Source organism: Geotrypetes seraphini, chromosome 15, assembly GCF_902459505.1.
Source record: "Geotrypetes seraphini chromosome 15, aGeoSer1.1, whole genome shotgun sequence".
Lineage (NCBI taxonomy): Eukaryota > Metazoa > Chordata > Amphibia > Gymnophiona > Dermophiidae > Geotrypetes > Geotrypetes seraphini.
Window position 1 is genome coordinate 52,970,849 of NC_047098.1, and position 25,994 is coordinate 52,996,842.

The following is a 25,994-nucleotide window of genomic DNA, read 5'->3' on the forward strand; positions in this document are numbered from 1 at the left end:
TTTCCTAACCGCTCCTCGTATGGGAGCTCCTTGAATCCCGAGACCATCCTGGTGGCCATTCTCTGGACCAATTCCAGTCTCAGCACATCCTTGCGGTAATGCGGCCTCCAAAATTGCACACAGTACTCCAGGTGCGGTCTCACCATGGATCTATACAGTGGCATAATGACTTCAGGTTTACGGCTGACGAAACTCCTGCGTATGCAACCTATGATTTGCCTTGCTTTGGATGAAGCTTGCTCTACTTGATTTGCAGACTTCATGTCTTCCCTGACAATCACCCCTAAGTCTCTTTCTGCTTCAGTTTTTGTCAAGATCTCGCCATTTAGGGTGTAAATCCTGCATGGATTTCGGCTTCCCAGGTGCATGACTTTGCATTTTTTGGCATTGAAACTGAGTTGCCAGGACCTAGACCAGTGCTCCAGTAGAAGTAGGTCATGCATCATATCGTCTGCCATTGAATTTTTGTCTGTTGTGCTTTTTGTTCACTACATTGCTTAGTTTGGCATCATCGGCGAATAATGTTATTCTTCCTCGGAGCCCTTCTGTCAAGTCTCTTATGTAGATGTTGAATAAGATCGGGCCCAGGACGGAGCCCTGTGGCACTCCACTTATCACCTCTGACATTTCGGAGGGGGTGCCATTCACCACTACCCTCTGAATCCTACCTCCAAGCCAGTTCCCAACCCAATTGGTCAATGTGCCCAAACCCAAACCTCATCTTGCTTATCCACCTGCGGTATGGTACGCTATCAAATGCTTTGCTGAAATCCAGGTAGACGATGTCCAGGGACTCACCAACATCCAGCTTCCTCGTCACCCAGTCAAAGAAGCTGATCAGGTTGGATTGGCAGGATCTCCCCTTAGTAAATCCATGTTGGCGGGGATCCCGTAGATTCTCCTCGTCCATGATCCTATCCAATTGGTGTTTGATTAGGGTTTCCATTAGTTTGCTCACTATTGATGTGAGATTCACTGGTCTGTAATTTGCCATCTCCATCTTGGAGCCTTTCTTGTGGAGTGGAATGACGTTAGCTGTCTTCCAATCCATCGGGACGTTACCGGTACTAAGGTACCTGAACAGCGCGGATAGCGGTTCCGCTAGACATCACCCAACTCCCTGAGCACCCTAGGGTGTAGGTTGTCAGGCCCCATTGCCTTGTTGACCTTGATTTTTGACAGCTCGCAGTAGACGCTGCTGGGTGTAAACTTGAAATTACTAAACGGGTCAACTGATTTAACCCTTGTCTGTGGCTGAGGGCCGATTCCCGGCGCCTCACAGGTGAAGACTGAGCAGAAGTATTTATTTAACAGTTGGGCTTTTTCCGAATCCGTTTCTACATAGTCTCCGTCTGGTTTTCTGAGACGTACTATCCCGCCCTAGTTCTTATTTCTGTCACTGATGTACCTGAAGAAAGATTTATCTCCTTTCTGGATGTTCTTTGTTAGAGACTCCTCCATGCGGAATTTGGCCTCCCTAACTGCTGCTTTGACGGCCCTTGACTTGGCCAGATATTCTACTCTAGAGTTCTGTGTCCCTGATTGTTTGTAAGAGATGAATGCTTTTTTCTTCTCTTTGATGAGGTCCGAGATCTCCGTAGAGAACCACTGTGGCTTGTTGTTCCTACTCCGTTTGCTTACTGATTTAACATAGCGGTTTGTTGCTTCCTGTATGGTGGCTTTCAAAGTTGACCACATTTCTTCCACGCTGTCGGTGTCTGCTTGGATTTGTAGCGCCTGGTGAACGAAGTCTCCCATGTCTTAGAAGTTTGTGTCTTTGAATTTGAGAACCTTGGTCATTGTGTTAGATTTTGTGAATCCTTTCCTGATATTGAACCATATCATATTGTGGTCACTGGAGGCCAAAGTTTCACCCACCGAGACCTCTGTGATACTTTCCCCATTGGTAAGTACTAGGTCCAGTATTGCCTGATCTCTTGTTGGTTCAAATACCAGTTGTCTGAGTCTTGCTCCATTCAAAGAGTTTATTAGCTTCCTGCTGCTGCCGGAAGCAGAGGAAAGTGTGACTCAATCCACATCAGGCATGTTGAAGTCACCTACCAATACTGTGTCACCCCGCAAGGTGATATTCTCTATATCTCCGATTAATTCCATATCTAGGTCATCTTGATGTCTTGGGGGTCTGTATATTACGCCAAGATACAGGCATTTGTCCTTCCCTCTGGCCAAATTTACCCAAAGGGATTCCCCAGTGTACTGTACATCCGTGATTCTGGTGACCTTAATGTCATCTTTATTATATAATGCTACACCACCTCCCATTTTACCCTCCCTGTCCCGGCGAAGCAAGTTGTAACCTGGTATGACCATGTCCCACACGTGGGAGTCTGTGAGCCAGGTCTCAGATATTGCCACTACATCCAGGTCGGCATTCCTCATTTCTGTTTCCAAGTCTAGGATCTTATTTCCCAGACTGTGGGCGTTGACGGACATAGCCCTCCATGTTGTGTGTTTGTTGTATCTCAGTGGGGACGATCCCTCTTTATCAACTAGGACACCATTAGCATGATGAAGTGAGGTAAACTGGAAACATCCACATAAGTGGATCAGAGGCTAAACTAACATTCAAGCTAGACTGTTTACAACCAGTCTCGCTTCTATAGTAAGCTTTTGAACATCTGACCCTTAGTGTCACTTCCTATGGCACTCTTACTGTTGTGGATACCACTTTACTTGAAACACAAATGAATCTACCTTAATTAATAGACAGGTTTGCTAGCTTTTCCTTCAAATTATTCACTTCTATTCCCATATTGTATTTTTCCTTAACTGTCTTCATATCCTATTATAAAATGAATTTCTTCCCCCTTTCCTCTCGGATCATGTAAATTGTTTAGATTTTTTTTTTAAAATTGTGTTAATGTGTTTGAACATTTTTATTATTTGTTAATTCCCATTTACTGCTTGTACATTGCTTAGGATTTGGATTGGTGATTTATCAAATTTTAATAAAAACTTGAATGTACCAACTAATTTGAAAAGGCTAATCAACAGTTTTCAGATGGTAATGAATATCAGTCTCCAATCTCTCTCTCTAACCCTTAACCATACGTACTACTTTTTCTTTTAACTTTGTTTTCAATTTTTACAACTACTGCATACATTCCTATGAAGGCACAAAGAGCACAATCACAATTATTCTTCATTGCCTTATAAATTGACTTTCTAGCCAGTATTACATTTATAAGGTAAACTTGTACCCAAAAGGAAAAATGTCTTACCTGATAGTTTTCTTTCCTTTAATCACAGCAGGTGAATCCAGAAATGAGTGGGTTATGACCATCCACCAGCAGACGGACATAGAGAACATAAAAGCTGAGTTCTGTCATATATAGGATGGTAAGCCTCCTGCTAAGCCAGTATTCCTCATAACAAAGCAGCAGGACAAGCATGAAGAGCAAGTTGGCCGAGAACTTCCTCCTCATAGCTCCACTAGCTGACATCCAGATGGTGCCGTAAACCTGGAGATTAACCTAATATCAAGAATCAGAGATGAGGAAGAATGCCACACTCTGAAATGAGACACTCTGATGCTGAGAGGAGGAATGCCCAAATACCAGAGTTGAAGCTATGACCAAACCACAGATGAAAGTTCACTCTACTTCCAATAATGGATCTACCCGAGAGAACCGAAGAGAAAAACTAGGGTGCAGGCAACCTAAGCAGGAGCCATATAGAAAATGCCATGCGCCTCAGAGAAAGAATATGACAGGGCCGAGAAGTGGATCTGCAAACCAACACAGGCAGCTGGACGAAATGCAATATGTAACAGAGTCAAAAAGGAACTTATGCACTGAATTCTAGAGTCTGAATGCATATTTATAATGTGGTTTAAGAAAAATGCTTTGGTGACAGGATACAGTAAGCAAGGTTAAAACCCAGAAGCTGGGCTTTTCTAGGAAGTCAGCCAATCCCCTAAATTCAACCTGGTAAAGGCTGAGAAAGTTAGCGCAAAAGCTAGATGAATGCATAAGAACAATGCCATGTCCCACTGGACACTGTCTGTGAGCATTACAACTACTAACATTGCATAAGGAAGCTAGAAGCTACTTATCCAAATGGCTGGACTTGCAAACTGGCCCTGACAAATCTAACTCACAGCTAAAATTCAGACACTAGATACCTACATAATAGCAGGAATCATACAAAGGATTCTTGTATGAAATACAGCAGAAGTCATAGGAGCCAGTGTTCCCTCTAAGCCATGTGTGTGAAAACACGCACACAAGTCAGAAAGGAAGCGCATGTACCTAGCAACTGTGAGCATGATTATTTTTAATTGTGAAAATAGGCTATGCCTCACATGTTGAGCAACTTGTGCACATGTGCTAGCAAAAATTAGAGGGAACTTTGATAGGAGCCAACAGTTCACCATGATTGAGGGTGTCAAAACCATCATATTAATCCATATGTGGATAAAGTGAAGAAATTTGCTCAATACTGAAGGTACAAAAGTACTCACAGAACCTATTTATTATTTATGTCGATTTATATCCCGTCCTCCCCAGAGAGCTCAGAACGGGTTACACCAGTGGTCTCAACTCAAACCCTTTGCAGGGCCACATTTTGGATTTGTAGGCACTTGGAAGGCCTCAGAAAAAAACAGTTAATGTCTTATTAAAGAAATGACAATTTTGCATGAGGTAAAACTCTTTATAGTTTATAAATCTTTCCTTTTGGCTAAGTCTTAATAATAATATTAAAATTTATAGCTAAAGAGACATATGATCAAGACCTTTATTCATAAAAAATACTCATTTTCAGATACAACATACAGGGTACAGAAGACTAAGACAATATGGCTTCTAGTTCGATTGTTTGGATTAGCAGACGTGTAAAGCATGCAGAGGGAGAGAGTCAATTGAACAAATACAGAATATAGCTCCTGTAGCCAAGGTCCCAGGCCAAGACAAACTGTAATTTGCAGCACAGACATACAGAAAGGAGATCTTATGCAGTGAAGAATAAGACACAAACACAAAGTATATGAGAACTGACCTAGAAATGATCAGTACAGCTCACCAGATGAGCCAATAACTGATCTCAGGAATATAATCAGTTCAAATTGATATAATTCTACTGCAGTGGCAGAAATTAAACTCGGAAATCACTCTTATTTTCCACAAATCTACTTAAAACTCATTCACCATTCTCCCCAATATCTCAATTAAACCACCCCCTTTTAGGGTGTTTCATATTATTATAAAGGTCCAGAGTTACAATCAAGCAGCCTAATTAGATGCAGAAACACCAGCTGACAAATACCAAGAGGAATCACAGAATGCCCCTTCAGAAAGCTCTGGAAAGGAGTAGAATGTCCAAGAATAAGCTTGAAGCAGGAAAACAAACTCAGAAGAGAAGTAATATCAGCCACAGGAGAAAGATGCTCACAAGTTATGCCAACACTGAAAATAGCTAGCTGCAGAGCCTAAAACATGGGTTTCAAAATGGCCGCCGGTGCTAGTGACTGAGCTATAAGTCTATGTGGTAACCCAATGGCTCTGCCACCATCAACACCAAATCTGAAGGCTCTGACCCTGAGGGTCATCCCAAACCATGCTCTGCCGCTGCTCTTCATATCCTAGCTAGAGCACAGCACTTTATACTCTCAGCCAAGATAGAAAAGAATAAGAAACTTAAAGGGTGTACTCACCATTGCAAAGGGCTGACAGACCTGAAGCAGTTTACATTGACTTGAGAACTAATTCAGCTCTTTCCAAACCGTGGCTGCAAGCATTTAGAAGATGCCAAAAAAGTGCCCTTTTTTGTGAGGAGGGAGAATGGGGCAGCAGCATGGAGGGAGGATGAGGTGGGGTAGGGATCTGGCACCACCAGATGTACCCCCTAAAATTGGCCCTCTTACCCTAAATACCACCAGCTTCACTGAACTGAGAAACTCAGAACATAAGCAAAGTATCCAAGACCAGGGGCTTGTGAGAGAGACCATCCATCCACCTGCTGGGAAACAGAGAATACCGACTTACCAGGAGGCTTACCTTTCTATATGTATGACAGAGCTCAGCTTTTGTATTCTCTATCTTCACCTGCTGGTGGATGGTCATAACCCACTCATCTCTGGATTCATTTGCTACTGATGACAAGGAATACCTCATTTTGATGAACAGTTCTTTAACAAGCAAGGTCACATCATAAGATTCCATGAGACCAACGGTTCTGGCACACAATTTGTTTCATTTTCAACTCCTTTTACAATTTTTAGTCAATAAAAACTCAAAGCCCAGAAAACTACTGTTTAAATCCAACCGATATAGTAATAATAATAATAACTTTATTTTCTATACCGCCAACACCCAAAGAGTTCTAGGCGGTTTACAGACAAGAAGAACTGGAGAATCAGTGATCAAATACAAGTAAGCATCAGGCACAGATATAGTTACATAAGGGCAAATTCTATAAGAAGCGGCCAAAAGTTAGGCGCCGATATAGGCACTGTTCAGCGCGATTTAAGTAAAATTGGGTGCTGTTTAATGAATCACGCTGAGCGGCACCTATTTTGGAGGCACCCAATAAATAGGCCAGCTCTAGGCACAACTAAAAGTTAGGCGCCTATGTGAGCGCTTAAGCATGCTTAAGAGCAGCGATTCTGCACCAAGACCCTTAACACGTAGTCACGCCCACGCCTAACGTGCATAGCGCCTATTTTTTTTAAGGCTGCCTAAATTTTTAGAGGCATCTTTGTTGCAGAATCGCGCTTTCTTGATAGGTGCCTAAGTTTCAATTATTGCTGATTATAAAGCTTAATTGAGCTTGTTAATCAATTTAGATAGGTGCCTATCTAGTTGGGCGCCTCCAAAATAGGGGCCTAATATTAGGCGCCAGTTACAGAATCTGGGCCATAGTTCTTAGTTGGATAAGAATTTCTTAAACAAGTAGGTCTTTACTAGTTTCCTAAAAGAACAATTATGATATATTGCTTGGTGTGTGTGTATGTGTCAATCCTCCTTTAGTCTGACACCTGTGTGATGTCATGCATATTTTTATTCATTATAAAATAGATATCAGATTTGTTCCCCTGAGTCGGGGGCTGGGGTAGGGGAAAAGTGTGCTTACAGTGAAACAAATTTGGAATAAACTTGCTGAGTTGGTGCATTCCAACTCAGTCTAAAATTCCATCTTTTTGAGCCTGCTCCCTTATTCTCTTGTCCATACCCATGTAGTTTTTAACCATTCTCAGAATAAATGAAATTCTTTTACTTGTCCTGTTTGTCTTAAACAGATTCTAAGCTCTAGAGCATAGGGACAGTCACAATGCTGCATATGTCTAGCAGTACAACAGAAATAAGCAGTAGTAAGCATCTAGTACAGATAAGGAAATCTCCCCTTACATACCTTTGAAAATGGGCCAGCAAACCTCCATAAACCATTAAAACCAAAACCTGAAACAGGAAATTCACAACCATTACCATTCTCCAAAACATTTAGAAACTGAATCAGCAAGTGGGTGAATTCAAATTACAGGCTAGTAACATTTTTTTTTTACATTTGTATCTGAAATTAGATTGCTACTAATATAATTATTTCTTGTAGGACAGAATAAATAAAATGCAAAATTTTCAAAAATGAGTTCTGCTAAAATTAACCTACATTTGCAAGTGGGCAACAAATGAAATGGATCTTTGTTCATCAGATTTGTAGCCCCCTTTTCCATGAGCTCAAAGCAAAGAACATGTATGTCATTCAACTGTATCATCACAAGATATCCCCCAAACATTAAATTTATGATTATAAAGGATGCATTTTTATTATAAAGCAACAAAACAACAAAAGAACCAGAGGTCCAACTTCGTCTGCAGTGAAAAAAACAGACCAGAGCAATCAAACCAAAACTGCAGACTTGTACACGGTGCAGGCAAATTTTATTTTGACAAATAAATCTTAACTAAAAACCTTTTACCAGACGGGTAAAAGGTTTTTAGTTAAGATTTATTTATTTGTCAAAATAAAATTTGCCTGCACCGTGTACAAGTCTGCAGTTTTGGTTTGTTTGCATTTTTATTATGTCATAACATTTATTAATCCTTTCAATATTCTCCTCACTATGCATACACAAGACACACAAGCTATGCAATGCATAAATTATATTATTTAAAGTTGTACATGGATTTTAAAGCTACTAAGTTGCAGCTGCACCACTGAATATGAACCTCAATATACATAGGGATAATTTTAAAAGATATTTCTGCAGTAAAATGTGCTTTATGAACAGAAAGAGGCTTTTATTTATTTTAAAAAATGTATATACCGTTTAAACCTAAACGGTTTACATATCGTTACATACATAATTCAATAAAACAAATAAAATCAAACAAACACTAATATAAAATCATCAGAAAATCACGTGACGTGCCCATCAAAAGAACAACCGCAAAGATCAGTTCCTAGACAAGTGCATTAACCTCCTGGTATGTGCACAAACTTTACAAACTGCTTTATGTGTAAGTTTCTCAAGAGCAGAGGAACTTCTAGAAGTGAAGTTTGGAAAGAATAGGCATACATGCACATAATTTATAAAATTTGTGTGTATATAGCCATAAAATAAAATGGGAAAGCTGTGCAATATTAAATAGCAAATTTAACTGTGGGGGTAATTTTTACCTTTGAAAATGGGTGTAACCTATGTACATATGTGGAGGTGGTCTGTTATAAAATGACCCTCTTAAAAAATTAGAAAGCGATGTCATCTGTCCTTGGGGAAAGGGACTTGATATTATTGCCTTTCTGTGGCTACAATCAAAGTGGTTTACATATTATATACAGGTGCTTATTTTGTACCTGATGCAATGGAGAGTTATGTGTCACAAAGAGCTGCAGTGGAAATCAAACCCAGTTCCCCAGGTTCTCAGACTTCTGCACTAATCACTAGGCCAGGGGTGTCAAAGTCCCTCCTCGAGGGCCACAATCCAGTTGTGTTTTCAGGATTTCCTCAATGAATATGCATGAGATCTATTAGCATACAATGAAAGCAGTGCATGCAAATAGATCTCATGCGTATTCATTGGGGAAATCCTGATAATCCGACTGGATTGCAGCCCTGGAAGAAGGACTTTGACACCCCTGCACTAGGCTAGTCCTGCATTGCCATTTCCACCTTGGCTCATGCTTATACAGGTTGGATCTAACAAACAGATGTGATGGCCCAATTGGCCAATATTTGTCCATAAGGGGTAGCAATAGTAGAACATAAGAAGATAAGCAGTGCCTCTGCTGGGTCAGACCAGAGCAGTCCGCTCAAGCGGCAACCCATCATGTCCAGGACCTGTATAGTAATCCTCTATCTGGGGTCAGAATGGGGGCTTACAAATGTGCCTTCCTTCTGTAAATGTTTTGCAGGAGTCTGCTATGAAGGTATAGAAGAGCCATAAAACTGTAACATGATGTGATCCCTTTGAGAAGAGAGTATTAAGATACTATAGTGAAAGAATCATCATGTGCACTGAATAAAGACTGCTACTAATTATATTATCCTGCAACACAAAAAGATAAGACCTTTACTTTGTAAGTAGGATGGCTGGTATGGGGGCGGGGATTCTTCATGGTAAACCACACTCTGTACAATCCCATGAATCGGATTTAATAAATTTGGATCCTGACACAGTGACAAAAGGGTGTTAATCTTGGAGTCCAACAAATTGTGCCTAAAGAGAAAAAAAAATATTTTCTAATTACAAAATAAAGACATCTGTGATAATTTGGCTTTCAGAAACACTTTCCTTACATGCAATCCTGAATGCAAGAATATAACAAGCAGAAGCAACATTTTATTAGTAACAGGCCCTCTCATGTCAACCTTATGTAATTACAGTTATTGCTCCCACTGTATTATACCCTTTGTTCTCCATACAAAAACTTGGAAAACGTTTTCAAAATCAACAGAGAGGCATAGTACCTTGCTTGTGTCCATCTTTTGTAGATGAGTGAAATGGTGTGGTGGTTGTGTTAGTCCACTCATCAAGGTAACATGTAGAAAACAAAAACAAAGGAAAAAATAAATTATGTTTTATTGGACAAACTTAATGTAGTTTATGATTAGCTTTCAAAGGTATTCCTTTCTTCCTCAGATCAGAAATAAGCAAATATTGGCAAAATCAATATAAGGGAAACATGAAAGCATTTCAGTGGTAGTTGGAGACAAAAAGGCTTTCTTTCCCACTACAAAGAAATTCAAACTGCTTTGTCACCTCTTTGTCTCCAACTACCACTGAAATGCTTTCATGTTTTCATTATGTATTGAGTTTGCCAACATTTGCTTATTTCTGATCTGAGGAAGAAGGGGTTACCTTTGAAAGTTAATCATAAACTGCATTAAATTAATCCAATAAAAAAGGTATTTTTTTGTCCTTTATGTTTTTGTTTTATTTCTACATATTACTTTGTAGATAATGAAAGTATTTAAAAAAAAATGAATGAGCAATCTTCTTCTCTTTATAAACACTGATTCTAGAGCCACCATGGCTATATTACTATAAAGTAAGAGGCAGAGTTTATGATAAATGAATAGGACTTACACAACAGGAAAAACTTTAGGGAAGACAACACTGGCTTCTGCTAAATATTCGTAAAGAATTCGTTGATCAAATTCATCTGTAGTGTACTTTACCAGTGTAGCCTGCCAAAATGAAAGCAAGACAGCACAGAAATTAGGCATTATGGAGTGTTATCAGAATAGGAACCCAACACAGACTACAATCACTACATAAGAACAGCCTTACTGGGTCAGACCAAAGGTCCATCTAGCCCAATAGCCTGACCTCACAGTGGCCAATCCAGGTCATTAGTACCTGGCTAAAACCCAAAGAGTAGCAACATTTCATGCTACCAATTCAGGGCAAGCAATGGCTTCCCCCATGTCTGTGTCAATAATAGACTATTGGACTTTTCCTCCAGGAAATTGTCCAAACCTTTCTTAAAACCAACTACACTATCTGCTCTTATCACATCCTCTGGCAACAAATTCCAGAGCTAACTATTCTCCGAGTGAAAAAATATTTCCTCCTATTGGTTTTAAAAGTATTTCCCTGCAACTTTATCGAGTGTCCCCTAGTCTTTGTAATTTTTGATGGAATAAAAAAGTGATCCACTTGTCCTGTTCTGTACTACTCAGGATTTTGTAGACTTCAATCATTTCTCCGCTCAGCTGTCTTTTTTTCAAGCTGAAAAGCCCTAAGCTTTTTAGTTTTTCCTCATGAGAGGAGTTCCATTCTCTTTATCATCTTGGCCGCTCTTCTTTGAGCTTGTTCTAGTGCCACATATAGTCAACCTGAAGTACAGAGACTACTTTTATTACATGCTAGCTTTTAGTACAAGGGAAGAGCAGAAAACCTTACTAGGAGAAGCAGTCTACAAATTGGAAATAAACAAACTACATATGGAAATACAAAAAGAAACAGCCAGGGCTAGAACCCATATACACTTCTCCCTTCATATTCACGGTGGATGCGTTCCGGATATAGGCGCGAATATGGAAAAACCACAAATAACTTTTCGATATGTTATTCGCGGTTTTCTGTAAAAGTCGGCGTTTTTATCATTAAAACTGCGAATGCAGTAGTGTACGACGTGAATTTAAAAGAGCTCCTGAGCTCCTGAACTCCTGTTGAGTGCCTGGCGGCCGGAACCAACAATCGCTTCCCCGTCCCTTGCTTACCTTGGACACGATTAGCGGCTCCCCGTGATCCAGGCCCCCTCCATCTGCACCTCTCGCTCACCCCCCTCCCCTTCTTCCCGTGTATGTATGCGCACCACTTTCTGTTCCCCTTTCATTGGATGTCACAGTTTCTTCTGCAGCTAGTGGCAGGGTGTGAAAAGACCTGCCTACAGGATTTCCTCAGCCCCAAGAAGTGCTGCCACTTGTGATATGCGGTTGTCTCTCTCTCCTCCTCCTCCCTGGCCTTTCTTCCTGGCACGGGGCCTTCAGCCCCAGCTGAACAGCTGAGCGTTCAAAGCCCTCCTCTCCGCCGGCTGCAGCGAGCTCTTGATTTCCAACATAAGGGGGGATTGATTTTTTCACAGGGGATCTCCCCTGTGAAAGAAGACGGGGATTGTTGCTTTTTTTTTTTTTTAAGCACTGGCTTTGACGCTGTTGGGGAAGCAATGATTTTGGGTAAGTGGGAAGTTTCTCTCTGCCTCTCAGCTCGGGTGCAAGTGGGATCCCAAGACAAAGTGAACCTCTTGAGGTGCCTGAGGCACGAAAAGAGGCTACACAGTCAGGTCAAGTGAAAGGCTGCTCTTATGGATAAGAAAACCTCGGGACCTTAGCAAAAGTGATTTGAAACCGAGGGATTGCTTGCATAGAAGGCGGGAGGATGGGAAGGAGTTTTGGGGGGCAGAGTCAGTCGACAAAAAATCGCAAATAAGCGAAACCATGGATACGGAAACCGCGAATACAGAGGGAGAAGTGTAGTTTTGAAACCCACCTTTGCGATTAAATTACTGCACCACACCTGTTACCATGCAGCAATAAAGTGTGAGAAGTTGGTTCAGATTAGACAAGATATTAATGAGTAACTCAACTTCCCAACAAGTTCCATTCATTATTTCACAGAGGATTTTTATTCCATGTCAGTGTAATGCACACACACATACACACACAAGTTCTGAACAAAGATCAGTAGGACAGCAGGCAAAGGAGAGGGAAGAGTTTGCTTACAAGTACAGTAAGCAGCAGAGCTTGGATTTTGGGGTCAGTAAGGACTTCTTCATCCAGAAGGACGTTAGATTCAGACACTGAGACTTTGCGCAGGTGAGGGTGCTGTTGGGGCGATGCTATTCTCTGTGTCTCTGTGAAAGAGAAGAATGAATTACTAAGCTTATATAAATTCATATTTTCCTGCTCTTCTGACATACATCTATTGCTTTATTGACTACTGTATGACATTTTTATAACACAAACTATATTTCTCTCTTCCTCTTGGTCCTCTCAACTTTAATGGAATACCTTGTGCTGAAACTTGTTTTGCTCCCTGTACCATATCAAAAATATTACATACATATGTTTGATGCAGAACATTAATTAAATGCATAAGAGTTATCTACTTCACATTTTACATTAATCACTTATGTACTTTACTGGTTTGAAACATTTTATTGAGAAGCAAACAGACAGAGAATGCCAATACAACTAAGCAATAGCCAGAAAACAGATCAAATACAACATATAGGCCAACTCGCAGGTTGGGAGAGGGCAGTGTGAACTAGCACACGAGTACTAATCAATCAGGAAATATAAAAGAGACATACAAAAGAAATAGAAATATATAGAAAATATATATAAAAATTATATATATATAACCCCCCTTCCCCCACACAATAAACCAGTCAATGTGCAGTGAGGCCCAGCAGCACCCATGAAGACCTGTGAAAACCACACAGTCTGTCAGCGTACTTCCGTTATTGTTTGTATCCCCCCAAACAAAACAACCCCCCCTCCACGACCAACCAAGACGACCCCCCCATCCCCTCAGCGACTGGAAAAAGAAAGAAAGAGAAAGAAGAGAAAGAAAAAAAAAGAAAAAGAACACCGAGGCAATCTCAGAGGGGAGCAGCAACAGCAGCAAGGACCTGTTCCCAAAGAGACCTATAAAGCTGAAGAGGCCCCTTCCGCCACCCCGCAAGACCCCACAGTTCCCAATGGGCCACGTCCCGAAGTGCCCGCTGCCATCCCACCAACTCCGGAGGTTCTGCAGCTATCCACTTACAGAGTACACCCCCTCCCACCCAGAACCCCCCTGCAACCCACCCAAAGCTCTACCCTCCCTCCACCCTCCTACCCCAAGAGAAACTGCCTCCCCCTGAACGAAAGGAGAAGCATACCACCCCAGAACCCAATACCCCCAAGACCAAAGGATAAAAAACATCCCCATAGGCCTAGCACCCTTCCCCCCCCAACCCAACCAGTATAACAGAGAGAATCTAAACAGTGCAAAACAGAAACTGCAAGACAAAAAGACTAGAGACTCAAGTAGGCAAATATACAAACCAGCCCAAAAAACAAGGCACCAGCATAGCAGATGGGGTAAGCAAGCCCACAACAAAGGCTCATCAAGGAACATGGTATGGAAGTGATAATAGTATTATTATTATGGCCCCCAATCCAGTGTAGGGCTGGGCAAGACAGCACGCAAACACACAGCAAAACAGCACAAAACAGTTGGGGTCCAGCTGATACCCAAATGGGGACACACAACCAGGATAGAAAAGGCACAGAGCCGGCCATGATCCCCAGAGTCACAGACCAAGGAAGTCCCGCAGAGTCAGTAAAAAAAAAAAAAAAAAGCCAGAAGTATGCTATTCCCGGTCCCCGGCTCACAAGAAAGTAGTCAAGAACCCACAGGAAGCCCCTCATCTGATACCAAATGTACCATCGCCAAGCTGCTCAAGGTGCAGCCTCCTCTCGACGCTCCGCCAAGAAGGCCTGCAGGTCTTCCTTAGTCTCACACAGTCGGGCCCCCGTGGCAGTATGAATCCGGACCCGAGCGGGGAGCAAAACAGTGAATCGCAGGCCCCTGTTCCTCAGTTCTGTGCAATATGGGGCCAGCGCCTTTCATCTCCCGGTGACATCAGCGGAATAGTCGTTGAAGAGCAAGAGTTTTGCGCCCTCATAGTCCAAGCCGCCAGCCGTATGGAACTGCCAAGATTCGGTCCTTCACTGCTGCATTCAGATAACGGGCAACCACCGGTCTTGGGCGCGCAACATCTGCTTGCGATGCGCCTATGCGATATACCCGTTCCATCTCCGGCATCAAGGTGCAAACCCACATGGTCAGGCAGCCAGCGCTCCATGATGTCTCGTAGCGCCGAATCCTTAACACACTCTGGAAGACCAACCAGCCACAAGTTGTTTCTGCAGCCGCGGTTCTCCTGATCCTCCAAGCGAGAGTGAAAGAGCTTACAGGTGGCTTCCAGCTCCCACACCAGTCAGGCCAGCGGCGTCCTCCCGTGCAGAAACCTGTTGTTCAAAGTGAGTGATTTGAGCACCCTGCCTTTCAATGCAGTCTTTCATCTCATCGACTGCCGCCTGAAATCTGGCAAATTTATCATCAATTAATGCCGACAGATGCCTAGTGAGTTCTTTGATGGCCTCCTCCTGCAGCGTGACAGTAGTAGTAGGAGAGACGCCGGCTGCCGCCATTTTAGGAGAGAGCGTGGTTTGTCTCAGTTTAGCTGGCCGCAAAGACTTCGAGGGCATGGCACAATACCTGACACCGTGCCGAGGACAAGTCGTTCCCACCGCCCTGTGCTGCGATCACTAAGCTTGCCGTGGAGCCAAAAATAGAACCAAAAAAAAAGGGTAAGCACTGCGAAATTAGCACAGTTAAGCTTGGAAGGGACGGAGCTCAGGCAAGGAGCCTCCGCTCAGCTGGGCTTCATCACATGACCCCCCAGTCTAAGCTGTTTCTAATCACAACCTGGACACCGCAGCCTGGACACCGTTTTGCTCTGCTGTGTCAGGGGTTTTAGTCTTCCTGCATCATAGAAGAGAAGTCAGGATCCTTCAAACAAAGCACACACAAAGTCCATTCACAAAGAGGACGTAGTCTGGCTCTGGCCCACGGAAGAACCTCGATTGTCACCACCATGAGCCCCAGGATCTGGAGATACTGCCAGGCCATCTGGTCGGAGTGGCCAGAAGGTCTGTGATGACTTTCCAAATCGTCTCTTGACGGAACACAGGGAGGAAAACTTTGATCTGCCCCATGTGAAAGTGGACCCCAAGTGACTTTCCCGAAGTTTGATCACCCAGTCCAGACGCTGCAGCAAGTGAACCACCTGCTGGACCACCTGGATTCCTCGTCCAGAGAGGGAGCCCTGATCAACCAGTCATCCAGATACGGATGGACCAGGACACCCATAGAGAGGAGATGCGCTGTTACCACCACCATCACTTTGATGAAAGTCCTGGATGCCATCAAATCTGAAGGGAAGAGCCACAAACTGAAAGTGTTGCTCCAGGATGTGAAACCACAGAAACTTCTTCTGTGCCAGAAAAATGGGGATATGGAAACATGTCTCCTTGAGGTCCAGGGAGGCCAGAAACTCCCTGGCACCACCAAAGCAATGAGGGAATGCACTGTCTCCATGCGGAAGTGGGGTCATTTCTGTGCCGTATTGATTACTTTGAGATCCAGGATCGGTACCCAATCTTCGGAACCTTGCTATGGAACGATGATGTATATCAAGTATCTCCCTGAGCCCAAGTCAACCTCTGGAATGGGCTCGATTGCCGCAAGACCTAAAAGTCTGCAGACCATGACCTGCACTCAAAGTGCCTTCTTGAGGCGATCTGCAGGGGAATTCAGAAAATACTCGGAGAGAGGACAAAGAAACTCCAATTTGAGCCCATAGCGGGGTACCTCCAAGACCCAGCACTCGGAAGTGATTGTCTCCCATTCTGACAGGAAGGCCAAAAGCCACCCCTGATGCAAGGAAGAGGGGCTGGAGGCCTGGCGTCAGAATTGTTTTTTAGGGGGAGCTGGCCTGGAAGACAAAGAGTACCTCTGCCCTGAGGAGGCAGGACCAGAGTACTTGTGAGGACATCAAAACAGATGAAAATTAGAATGCCCCGAACTCCTGAAGGACAGAACCCGTTCCCGGGCAAAACCTCAAATTTGTGATCTTATACACCTGCCATAAAGTCATCCAGACCCTGGCCGAACAGAAGTTGTCCCTCAATGGGCAACCTGCTCAATGTGGCCTTAGAGGAGGAGTCCCCATATCACTACCTGATCCACAGCATCCTCTGGGCAGACACCGAATAAGCACCCAGCTTGGCGAAAACTTTCCATCTCGGAGATGAGAAAATCCAAATCACACAGCACCACAGTGTCAGGGTCATGGTGTAGGATGGAGTGGCACACCCGAGCAATGAAAGTGAGGCTGTCGCCATTTTAACACTAGCCGCAGCCGAATCAAACAGGCGTTTAAGGATGAAATCCACACGTCCGTCCTGAATCCCCCTTTGGAGAAGCAAAGCACTTGGTAAATCTGACCGCCATGGGGTAAAGCCTCACCATAGCCCGAGTGCATTTCAAAGGACCCTCCGGGTTATCCCAAATCTCCAACAGGATACAACCACATCGGGATTATCAAGAAAGGAGGCAGTGAGCAGCCTCTGATCACTCATGAAAGAACATTCCGCCTGGACCAGTTGATCTGATTACAGCTTTAATTCCTGCAGAGATTCATAATAAAGTCCTCAAAATGAGCAGGTTTGAAAACCTGCGCACTGTGGGATTGTCAGCCAGGTCTAGAGACCCACACAGGTCCTGATCACGGAACTCATTCATCACATCTGCGGTTGCTGCCGATCCTCCCTGCAAAAGCAGAGGGATCGAGAGAGTGCCTGACTCAATTGTAGGCATCGACCATGTCCCTGCCATGGAAAAAAGTGAAAACCCGGGTCCAGCAGAGGCGTAGTCCCTACGGATAGCCCAGATGCCGATGGAGTAACCACAGGCATGGACTTCTTAACTAAGTATGCTTGATAGAGCATATTCACAAAATCCAGAAAAAAAGGTCTTACACAGTGAGAACCGCCCTGTGCAACTCAGATTTGGAATGTTTGGAAGACTTATGAGGCTTTTCTCCAGAACCGCACTTCCATTTTGTTGATATGCCACCAGCGCTCTCTCAAGGGCCCCCGGACATGATTTTTGCAGAAATTGGGGCAGAAGGTTCAAGCAGGGTCTCCCTATACGTGGAAGGCACTGCATCTGTGCAAACTTTGCCCCCCTCACGAACAGCAGTGCAAGTGGAACACAGCTGCGCACCCAACAGCCATCCGCCACAAACAAGGCATGAATCCATCCCATCCTGTCTTGGGAAGGTCATCTACGAACATAAGAATTAACGCTACTGGGTCAGACCAGTGGTCCATCGTGCCAAGCTGTGACCCCCAGGTCAAAGACCAGTGCTCTAAATGAGTCCAGCCTCACCTGCGTATGTTCCAGTTTAGCAGGAACTTGTCCAACTTTGTCTTGAATCCGGAAGAGTGTTCCAGTTTTCTACCACTCTCTGGGTGAAGAAGAATTTCCTTACGTTTGTACGGAATCTATCCCCTTTCAACTTTAGAGGGTGCCCTCTTATTCTCCCTACCTTGGAGAGGGTGAACAATCAGTCTTTATCTGCTAAGTCTATTCCCTTCAGTATTTGAATGTTTCGATCATGTCCCCTTCTCAGTCTCCTCTTTTCATTACTGGGTGTAATGCAGGCTAATCGGTTCCATGGAGGCGCTGGACTGCGTGCTTCCGCCAGGTGGTTGTGCGACGTATCCAAGGGTGGCGGAGGTCACCAGCCATGGTGGTCGGTCCAGTGGGGCCGTCAGAAGACTTGAAATCCAACTTCGTGAGGCTTCTCTCAGACAGCACTTGGAACAGTGACTAACACCAACAGCCTGCTTTAGCGATTTTGGGGGGTCTTAAAAAAGGATTTTTGGGTGGTATCCTTGCATGCTCTACCTCTCCCCACCTCTAAAACCCACAAATTGCCATTTTTTTTAAGGATCCCTGTTTCTTTCCCCAGGCTATTTTTAAAAAATTTTCCCAATTTGAATAAAACTATATTTTTCATAATTAGAATATAGGATGTCCGGGGCAGTACTTGGAGAGACCTCCTAGGAAAGAGACTTAGGAGTTCTGATCGCCAAGTTGATGAAGCCGTCTGCACAATGTGCGGCGGTGGCGAAAAGGGCGAACAGAATGCTAGGAATGATAAAGAAGGGGATCACGAACAGATCGGAGAAGGTTATCATGCCGCTGTACCGGGCCATGGTACGCCCCCACCTGGAATAACGCATCCAGCACTGGTCACCATACATGAAGAAGGACATAGTACTACTCAAGGGTCCAGAAAAGAGCAACTAAAATGGTTAAGGGGCTGGAGGAGTTGCTGTACAGCAAGAGATTAGAGAAACTGGGCCTCTTCTCCCTTGAAAAGAGGAGACTGAGAGGGGACATGATTGAAACATTCAAGATAATGAAGGGAATAGACTTAGTAGATAAAGACAGGTTGTTTATCCTCTCCAAGGTAGAGAGAACGAGAGGGCACTCTCTAAAGTTAAAAGGGAAAAAATTCTGTACAAACGTAAGGAAGTTCTTCTTCACCCAGAGAGTGGTAGAAAACTGGAATGCTCTTCCAGAGACTGTTATAGAGGAAAACACTATCCAGGGATTCAAGACAAAGTTAGACAAGTTCTTGCTGAACCAAAACGTACGCAGGTAAGGCTAGACTCAATTAGGGTACTGGTCTTTGACCTAAGGGCCGCCACGGGAGCAGACTGCTGGGCACGATGGACCACTGGTCTGATCCAGCAATGGCAATTCTTATGTTATGTTCTTATTTGAAAGGAAACTTTGCAGGGAGAGGGCATAGGATGAAGTTAAGAGGTGATAGGCTCCAGAGTAATCTAAGGAAATACTTTTTTTACAGAAAGAGTGGTAGATGCGTGGAATAGTCTCCAGGAAGAGGTGGTGGAGACAAGACACTGTATCTGAATTCAAGAAGGCCTGGGATAGGAATGTGGGATCTCTCAGAGAGCGAAAGATAATGGTTACTGCGGATGGGCAGACTAGAAGGGCCATTTGGCCTTTATCTGCCATCATGTTTCTATGTAACCTCTATTCAGTATGCTCCCAATTTTGCCCTAGGAGTATTGTACCCAGTATTCAAACTTTGGTAGGGGAAGGGCTTAAGCACCCAGGGCCAGTTAATTGAAGATGGTGTATTGATAGAATACCCTGACTTAGAAGAATATGGATTAGGACACCAAGATTTTTTCTTATAGACAAGTGGTGGATTTTCTTAAGCAAAGAGCTCTGAGGGAAATACAGCTCCCAGAGACACATAAAAAATGGACTGCTTTAGAGGGAAGTATATCCACAAAATTTAAGTCTATGTGCGAAGTCTCAAAATGTAGGCAGTTCGAAAGTAAAGACTGGGCAAAACTCCTTCAATCCTTATTATTGATTTCCATAGCAAGTAATATGGTATTATCAATGGTATTACACACCATGTTTGGCAGTGGCTCCGATTTCTGCTGGAGAGCTTGGGGGAGGGGAGGTACTTTTCAACACATTTGGTAGGATTGTCCTAAAGCTCAATTATTTTGGACACCTTTGTGTCAGAGATTCTAGGTGTGCCAATTCTCAAGGACATGGGATGTTGTCTCCTTAACCTAGGTCCTTTAACCCTTGTGTCTAGGAGCAGAAACTAGTCCACCATACTTGTATATAATAGTCATCAGCATAGTTATGGTACCAGAAGAGTGCCAAGGGAAGAAGTGTAGATGGAGAAAAGAAGAGGTCCTAGGACAGAGTCCTGAGGCACACTGACTGATAGCAGAATGGTAGCGGAGAAGAGGATCAATAATATCTTGAGATGAAAGAAGTCAAGACAATGGCATGTTCAAGTAGCTTGAATAAGAAGGGGAAGAGGGAGGCAGGTCAATAATTGAAGGGGTAGATAGGGCCCAACAAGGGTTTTTTTAGGAGTGTAACAAACCCACTGCCAGCAGGGGTTTTGTTCCTATGAAGAGTGTGAAGGTTAGACAGCCCCAGTGCAAAAGAACTGACCAGGTCAGTGCCCTGGAACATGAAGGCGATGACTATCCATGGAATATTCTTACAGATTAAAAATGTGAAACAAAAGAGTACAAAATCACCAAAACACGATAATTCCCAGTGATGTAAACATGCATTCATATATTCATACTGATTACAGGGGTATCAGAGAGACCACATGAGGTGAAAACACCGCAAAGGTCTTGTCTATCTTCATTTATCCCCTATAGCGTAATCATGGGTATATTTGTTGTTATTGACGTTAATATATGAATAATAACTTAGCTTTTTATCAGCATTTTTTCAATGCTGATAAAAAGCTAAGTTATTATTCATATATTAACGTCAATAACAACAAATATACCCATGATTACGCTATAGGGGATAAATGAAGATAGACAAGACCTTTGCGGTGTTTTCACCTCATGTGGTCTCTCTGATACCCCTGTAATCAGTATGAATATATGAATGCATGTTTACATCACTGGGAATTATCGTGTTTTGGTGATTTTATCCATGGAATAGCCAGCCTGAGACAAGGAAAAGCTTGCACTCTTGTATAGAGCCTTTAAATCCTAGCAGGAGATTTTCACCTGAAATGCTTGCTGTTCCTTTAAGAAAGGAGCAGGGAAATCTGAACTCTGGCAGACGTAAGCAGTTTGCTAGAGAACTGATTCACCTCCCCCCCAGCCAGGGAGAGGGGGGGGGGGCATGATTTTGAGCTCCCTAAATGGAAGTGGGTGAGGGAGGAGCTGAGAAGTGCCAAGCCAGACAGTGAGAGGCTGGAAGACTGGGAGATGCAGAAAGTTGATTCTCCTCCGGTCCTGGAACAGCTGAGTAACATGGAAGCTATGGATTTGCAAGCAGCAGGGAATGAACCAGAACCTAGTGTGGAACTGATGAACATCAACTGCTGTAAAAGTGAGTGTGCTGAGTTGTGCTATTAACTCTCTAAGGAGGACATAAGCTTAAACTGTGTTTTTGTTTTTGTGTATTTTTGCCTGAAAGAAAGTGACTTGTGCTGGCAAGAGCAGACCTGCTTATGAACTGTAACATTTCTGAGCTAGTGATTTTTCTTTCCTGTTAAAAACTAGCTCAGAGAAAACGTTTGTTTTTTTTCTATTTTTGTTTTACTGAGGTAGGTTTGAACAGAGGCAGCTAATTAGCAGCAGTGCAGTGCAACAGCTGTGCCTGGAAGCTGTTCTGAATGTTGGAACAGCTTGTGTTTAAGAACTGTCTTTTTCATGTCTGCTAGTTTGTGAACTATAAAGGAGGAAAAGCTGATATTTGCACCTTTTGCTTCACTTATAACCAGAGGCAGTTATTTAAGAACTCTTTGGGCAAAAAGCGGCCTGAATGCAAAGAACCTGCTCAGCAAAATACCTTGCTAAAATTAAGCATTGCTATTAGCTACTTTAAGAACCTGCTTGGAAGTACTGTTATACTGCACCTCTTTGTATCCAATGTCTTTACCTGGCACAGTGCTGACAAAGAAGTTAAGATTGTTGGAAATTTACTTAACTGCAACAGCTGAGGTGGCTGTTGGTCAGTTGCTGGAGAAAAAGCTGTATTTTGTTTACTGTTGAAATTCTCTGTCTTTTGTTAGTTTTGAAACAGTTGAATTGTTCTGTGGGAAACAGGGTGCTTTGAACCCAAACACAAAGTCGGGCCAGTGGCCAAGAATAAGAAATCTTTCAAAGACCTTGAACCTTGGTGGAAATTTCCTTCTTTTGCTGGAAAGAGAAACACTTACCCAAAATACTGGGGTTTGACCACAGCATAGCCACTGCCAGGCCTGAATGGTACTCCAAGCTAAAGGGGACACGCTGGGTCAGTATTTTGTCGCAGCCCAGGTGGTCTGCTGCGCTCATCAGAGACCCCGGGTTGTGACAGGAGTGGCATAACTACAGCGTGTTTGAAGGTGTTGGGTACAGTTGCAGTAGAGAGGGATAGGTTGAGGATATGGCAGATAGCAGGGATGATAGTAGGAGAGATGATGGTTAGTAGACAGGAGGGAATGGGATCAGAGAAACAGGTGGTGAGTTTAGAGGAGAAAAAATGTGCAGAGTCCTCCTCCGTGATATCTGTGAAGGAAGAAAAGGCAGCGCAGATCAGCGGAGGGACAGCAGGGCAGACAGGAGGAAGGAGAGGCAGAGGAGATTCAGTCGCGAACTCACGGTTAAACTTGATAACCTTGTCGTGGAAATAATATTCTGTACTAATCTCTTCTCTCAGTAGTTTAAATTAGATTTCTGCTCTTTCCTCTGTTTCTAGAGATTTATGTATGTACACTTTTCTGCACAAGTTCCTTTATTTTATTCATTGGTCAGAGATATTTTCAGTTTTGCTTAATTTAAACGGAGCTATTCCAATAAATGTTGCTTGCTGGGACTACATTGCTTGGTTGGAATGTATGTTTTTAACATTTATACCCTCTTAAAACAGGTCTAACTCAAAACGTATAAGTTCTGTCCAGGATGTCTGTCAAAACATTCAATTATCCCTGCAAGACATCTAAGTCTGCCCAGAGCCCTCCCAAATGCCACCCATAATACTCCTCCCAACATGCCCCTTTGAGCTCTGGATGCACAATGGCTTAGAAGTCCTGCTGGATGTCCATAAAGTTGGTTTGTATGTCCTATTGTTTAGGATGGCCATGTGCCGACTTAAGCAGGTTTTTGGATGTCTGGATGTTTTGATTATGAGCACCATGGTCTTCATCTACAGTCATTTTCACTATCTACCATAATTTTCAATTTGCTTCAAAAAGATTTCTATATGGACATGAATTAGATATTGATATATATATGTCTTTTTGTGATTTTACCCTTAAGCAGTGACATGACTCCCTCCCTCCTTGGAAGCTGTGAATGCTGTCTTCACAACATGTCCAGCCATCCTGAGGCCTAAATCAAGAACGTTTTGCTGTGAATAATGTTCATCACATGAACCACCAGGCTGACCCTTTATTTCTTTGAGCAAACTATTTGGTTGTTGAGGTGGAAACCGAGGCTTCAGAATACTAGGGTAATATTTAGGACTGCAGGAAGATTAAAATTTTTAATTGTGATTAATCATATTATGTGTTGGCAATTAATATGTAAGATATTGTTAAAGAAAATACAACACAAATTCCTGAAATCAAGTATAAACCATTTGTTTATCTGTAATTCCTCTCTTATCTTTTATCTACTACCTAGTTCCCCATTTCCCTTCTCTGTACTCACTCTCCTTTCTCTTGATTCCAGGCTGATGTCCTTTTCTTTTCCCCATTCATCCCTCATATCCAATATCTTTCTCCCTAGCTCTGTGCATCCAATTTCCCCCTTATCGTCCTCAATCCCCTCAATGGATCTCTCTTTCCTCCCCAATTCCCCGAGTTCAGCATCTCTCTCCCTCCTTGACCCCCCAATGCAGCACCTCTTGCCCTCTATGCCACCCCGAGTCCAGCGCTTCTTTCCTCCTAGCCCCCCCCCCCCCTTTGGATGGGTACCTCTCTCTCTTATTTTCATCCAGGCTTTCACTTGTAATCTTTGGGCCATCGACAGTGTCATTCAGCTGAACACGCCTGGCTGGAAGCTTTCCCTCTGCTTTAACTTCTTGTCCTACAGAAGGAAAGTTTCTGGGGCCACTGAAGGCAGCATGTTGAGCTGATGCTGCTGGCGGCCTGAAGATTGCCGGTGACAGCATGGGGAAAGGACCAAAGCACCCCCACAGACAAGGTAATCATGTCAATTGCAATTGTATTAATCAGTGTTAGATTTAGTGTAGGGGTGTCAAATGTCGGTCTTTGAGGGCCGCAATCCAGTCAGGTTTTCAGGATTGCCCCAATGAATATGCATGAGATCTATTAGCATACAATGAAAGCAATGCATGCAAATAGATCTCATACATATTCATTGGGGAAATCCTGAAAACCCGACTGGATTGCCGCCCTTGAGGATCGATATTTGACACCCTCGATTTAGTGCATTAATCGCCCTAGTAATATTGAATCTGAGGTTACTATTTTTAGGTTGGGAGGTAGGTCTTTTAGTTGATATATAGTTGATATGTTTTATGATTATGGCTTACCATGAAATTGTACACTACTGAGAAATAAATAAACAAGCCATCCATGTTCATTTCAGACACAAGTTTAAACCTAAACAGGTGGATGTTATTACAGGAGGCAAATATGCAGTATAAAAACTAATAAAGCTGACTGGCTGATTTCACATATTCCAAGTCCTAGATCTCCTTTTTCGAGATAAAATATCAGCCAATTAGAATTGGGCTCATATTTTTGTATCCATGATATACGAGTATGTCTCTCTCTCATTTATTTGGATCAGCACATGAACCAAACTGACATCATCTGTTTTTTTTTACCTAAAAGAATACTAATCAGGTAAGCACACTGATTCTATTATTGCAGCTGTCCTCATGTCACATTCTTGTTACTTACCCATTTCATAATCATTCTCTGCGACTCTTCTCATTTTGGGAGGTGTAGTGATTCCAGATTCCATTTCTTGTCTTTTGGGTGCCTTTGTATCTGATATTAAATGATCAAAACTTTTCCTTGTACCTAGAAAGCAGATAATATGGAGAGGGAATTTAAGTTAACACATAGTCATTAAGCTTTCCTCTTGTGGAAAAACAAGAACAAAACATATGTATAATAACCTTCACAACTAGGAAGAGCATTACTTTTCATATGCTGGCTCTATCTGCTGTTTTACTGTCCAAATTATGCAGACTCTATAGTGCAAAAGAACCATTGCTCTTATAAACCATCCTGTCAGGATGACTTTTTTTCAGTAGCTTTATCTAACTGCTCTTTTATGTAATGACATTGTCGCTTAACATAAACTTTGCTCCGGATCTACCAATGTCTTAAGTAGATCTCATCTATTCTTAAGTAAATAGCTCAGAGGAGAGAGAGTACAAATGTTAAAATATCAACTCATCACTGGGCTCACCAAAGTGTCCAGCTCTGAAGATGATATTTTTTTGGTTGCACCATTTAAGAAATAATAAATCTATGCTCTGTGGTACTGGAATACTACTTTACAAAAGTTCCTATTAGTACTTGAACATAATGAATAAAGAAAAGGCTGTTCAGACACTTAATACTCCTTTCAGTGCTATAGAAATGATAAATAGTAATAGTAGTATTTATAGATTTGTCCCATATAGTTTGAGCTGTTATTTTACAAATCTAAGAGATAATTTTAGGGCCCTCAACATCTGTCCTATTGGTCTCTTGTTCTAAATGAACTGCCATTGCTATAAGCTTATCAGAGAGAAGAAATGTTTAAAAACTTCATCATGAAAAAAGAACTTCCTCGCATGCAGACAACCAGCATCAGATGCAAAGGCAGCATGAGGCAGAAAATACAGCAAATATCACTGCCT

The 25,994-nt window shown here is 42.8% G+C and overlaps 1 protein-coding gene across 10 annotated transcripts in view; it reads right to left on the reverse strand.

The window, feature by feature from the left end:
* The window catches only part of NF1 (neurofibromin 1), a 393,675-nt gene that overhangs the window by 30,612 nt on the left and 337,069 nt on the right, over window positions 1-25,994 (reverse strand). For all 10 annotated transcript variants that reach the window (XM_033922537.1, XM_033922541.1, XM_033922536.1 and 7 more), the window contains 5 exons: window positions 25,042-25,164; window positions 12,689-12,819; window positions 10,548-10,648; window positions 9,535-9,677; window positions 7,372-7,418 (listed from right to left, as the gene is read on the reverse strand). In XM_033922537.1, coding sequence (XP_033778428.1) covers window positions 7,372-7,418; window positions 9,535-9,677; window positions 10,548-10,648; window positions 12,689-12,819; window positions 25,042-25,164 — 545 coding nt within the window. The remainder of the gene's footprint in view (window positions 1-7,371; window positions 7,419-9,534; window positions 9,678-10,547; window positions 10,649-12,688; window positions 12,820-25,041; window positions 25,165-25,994) is intronic.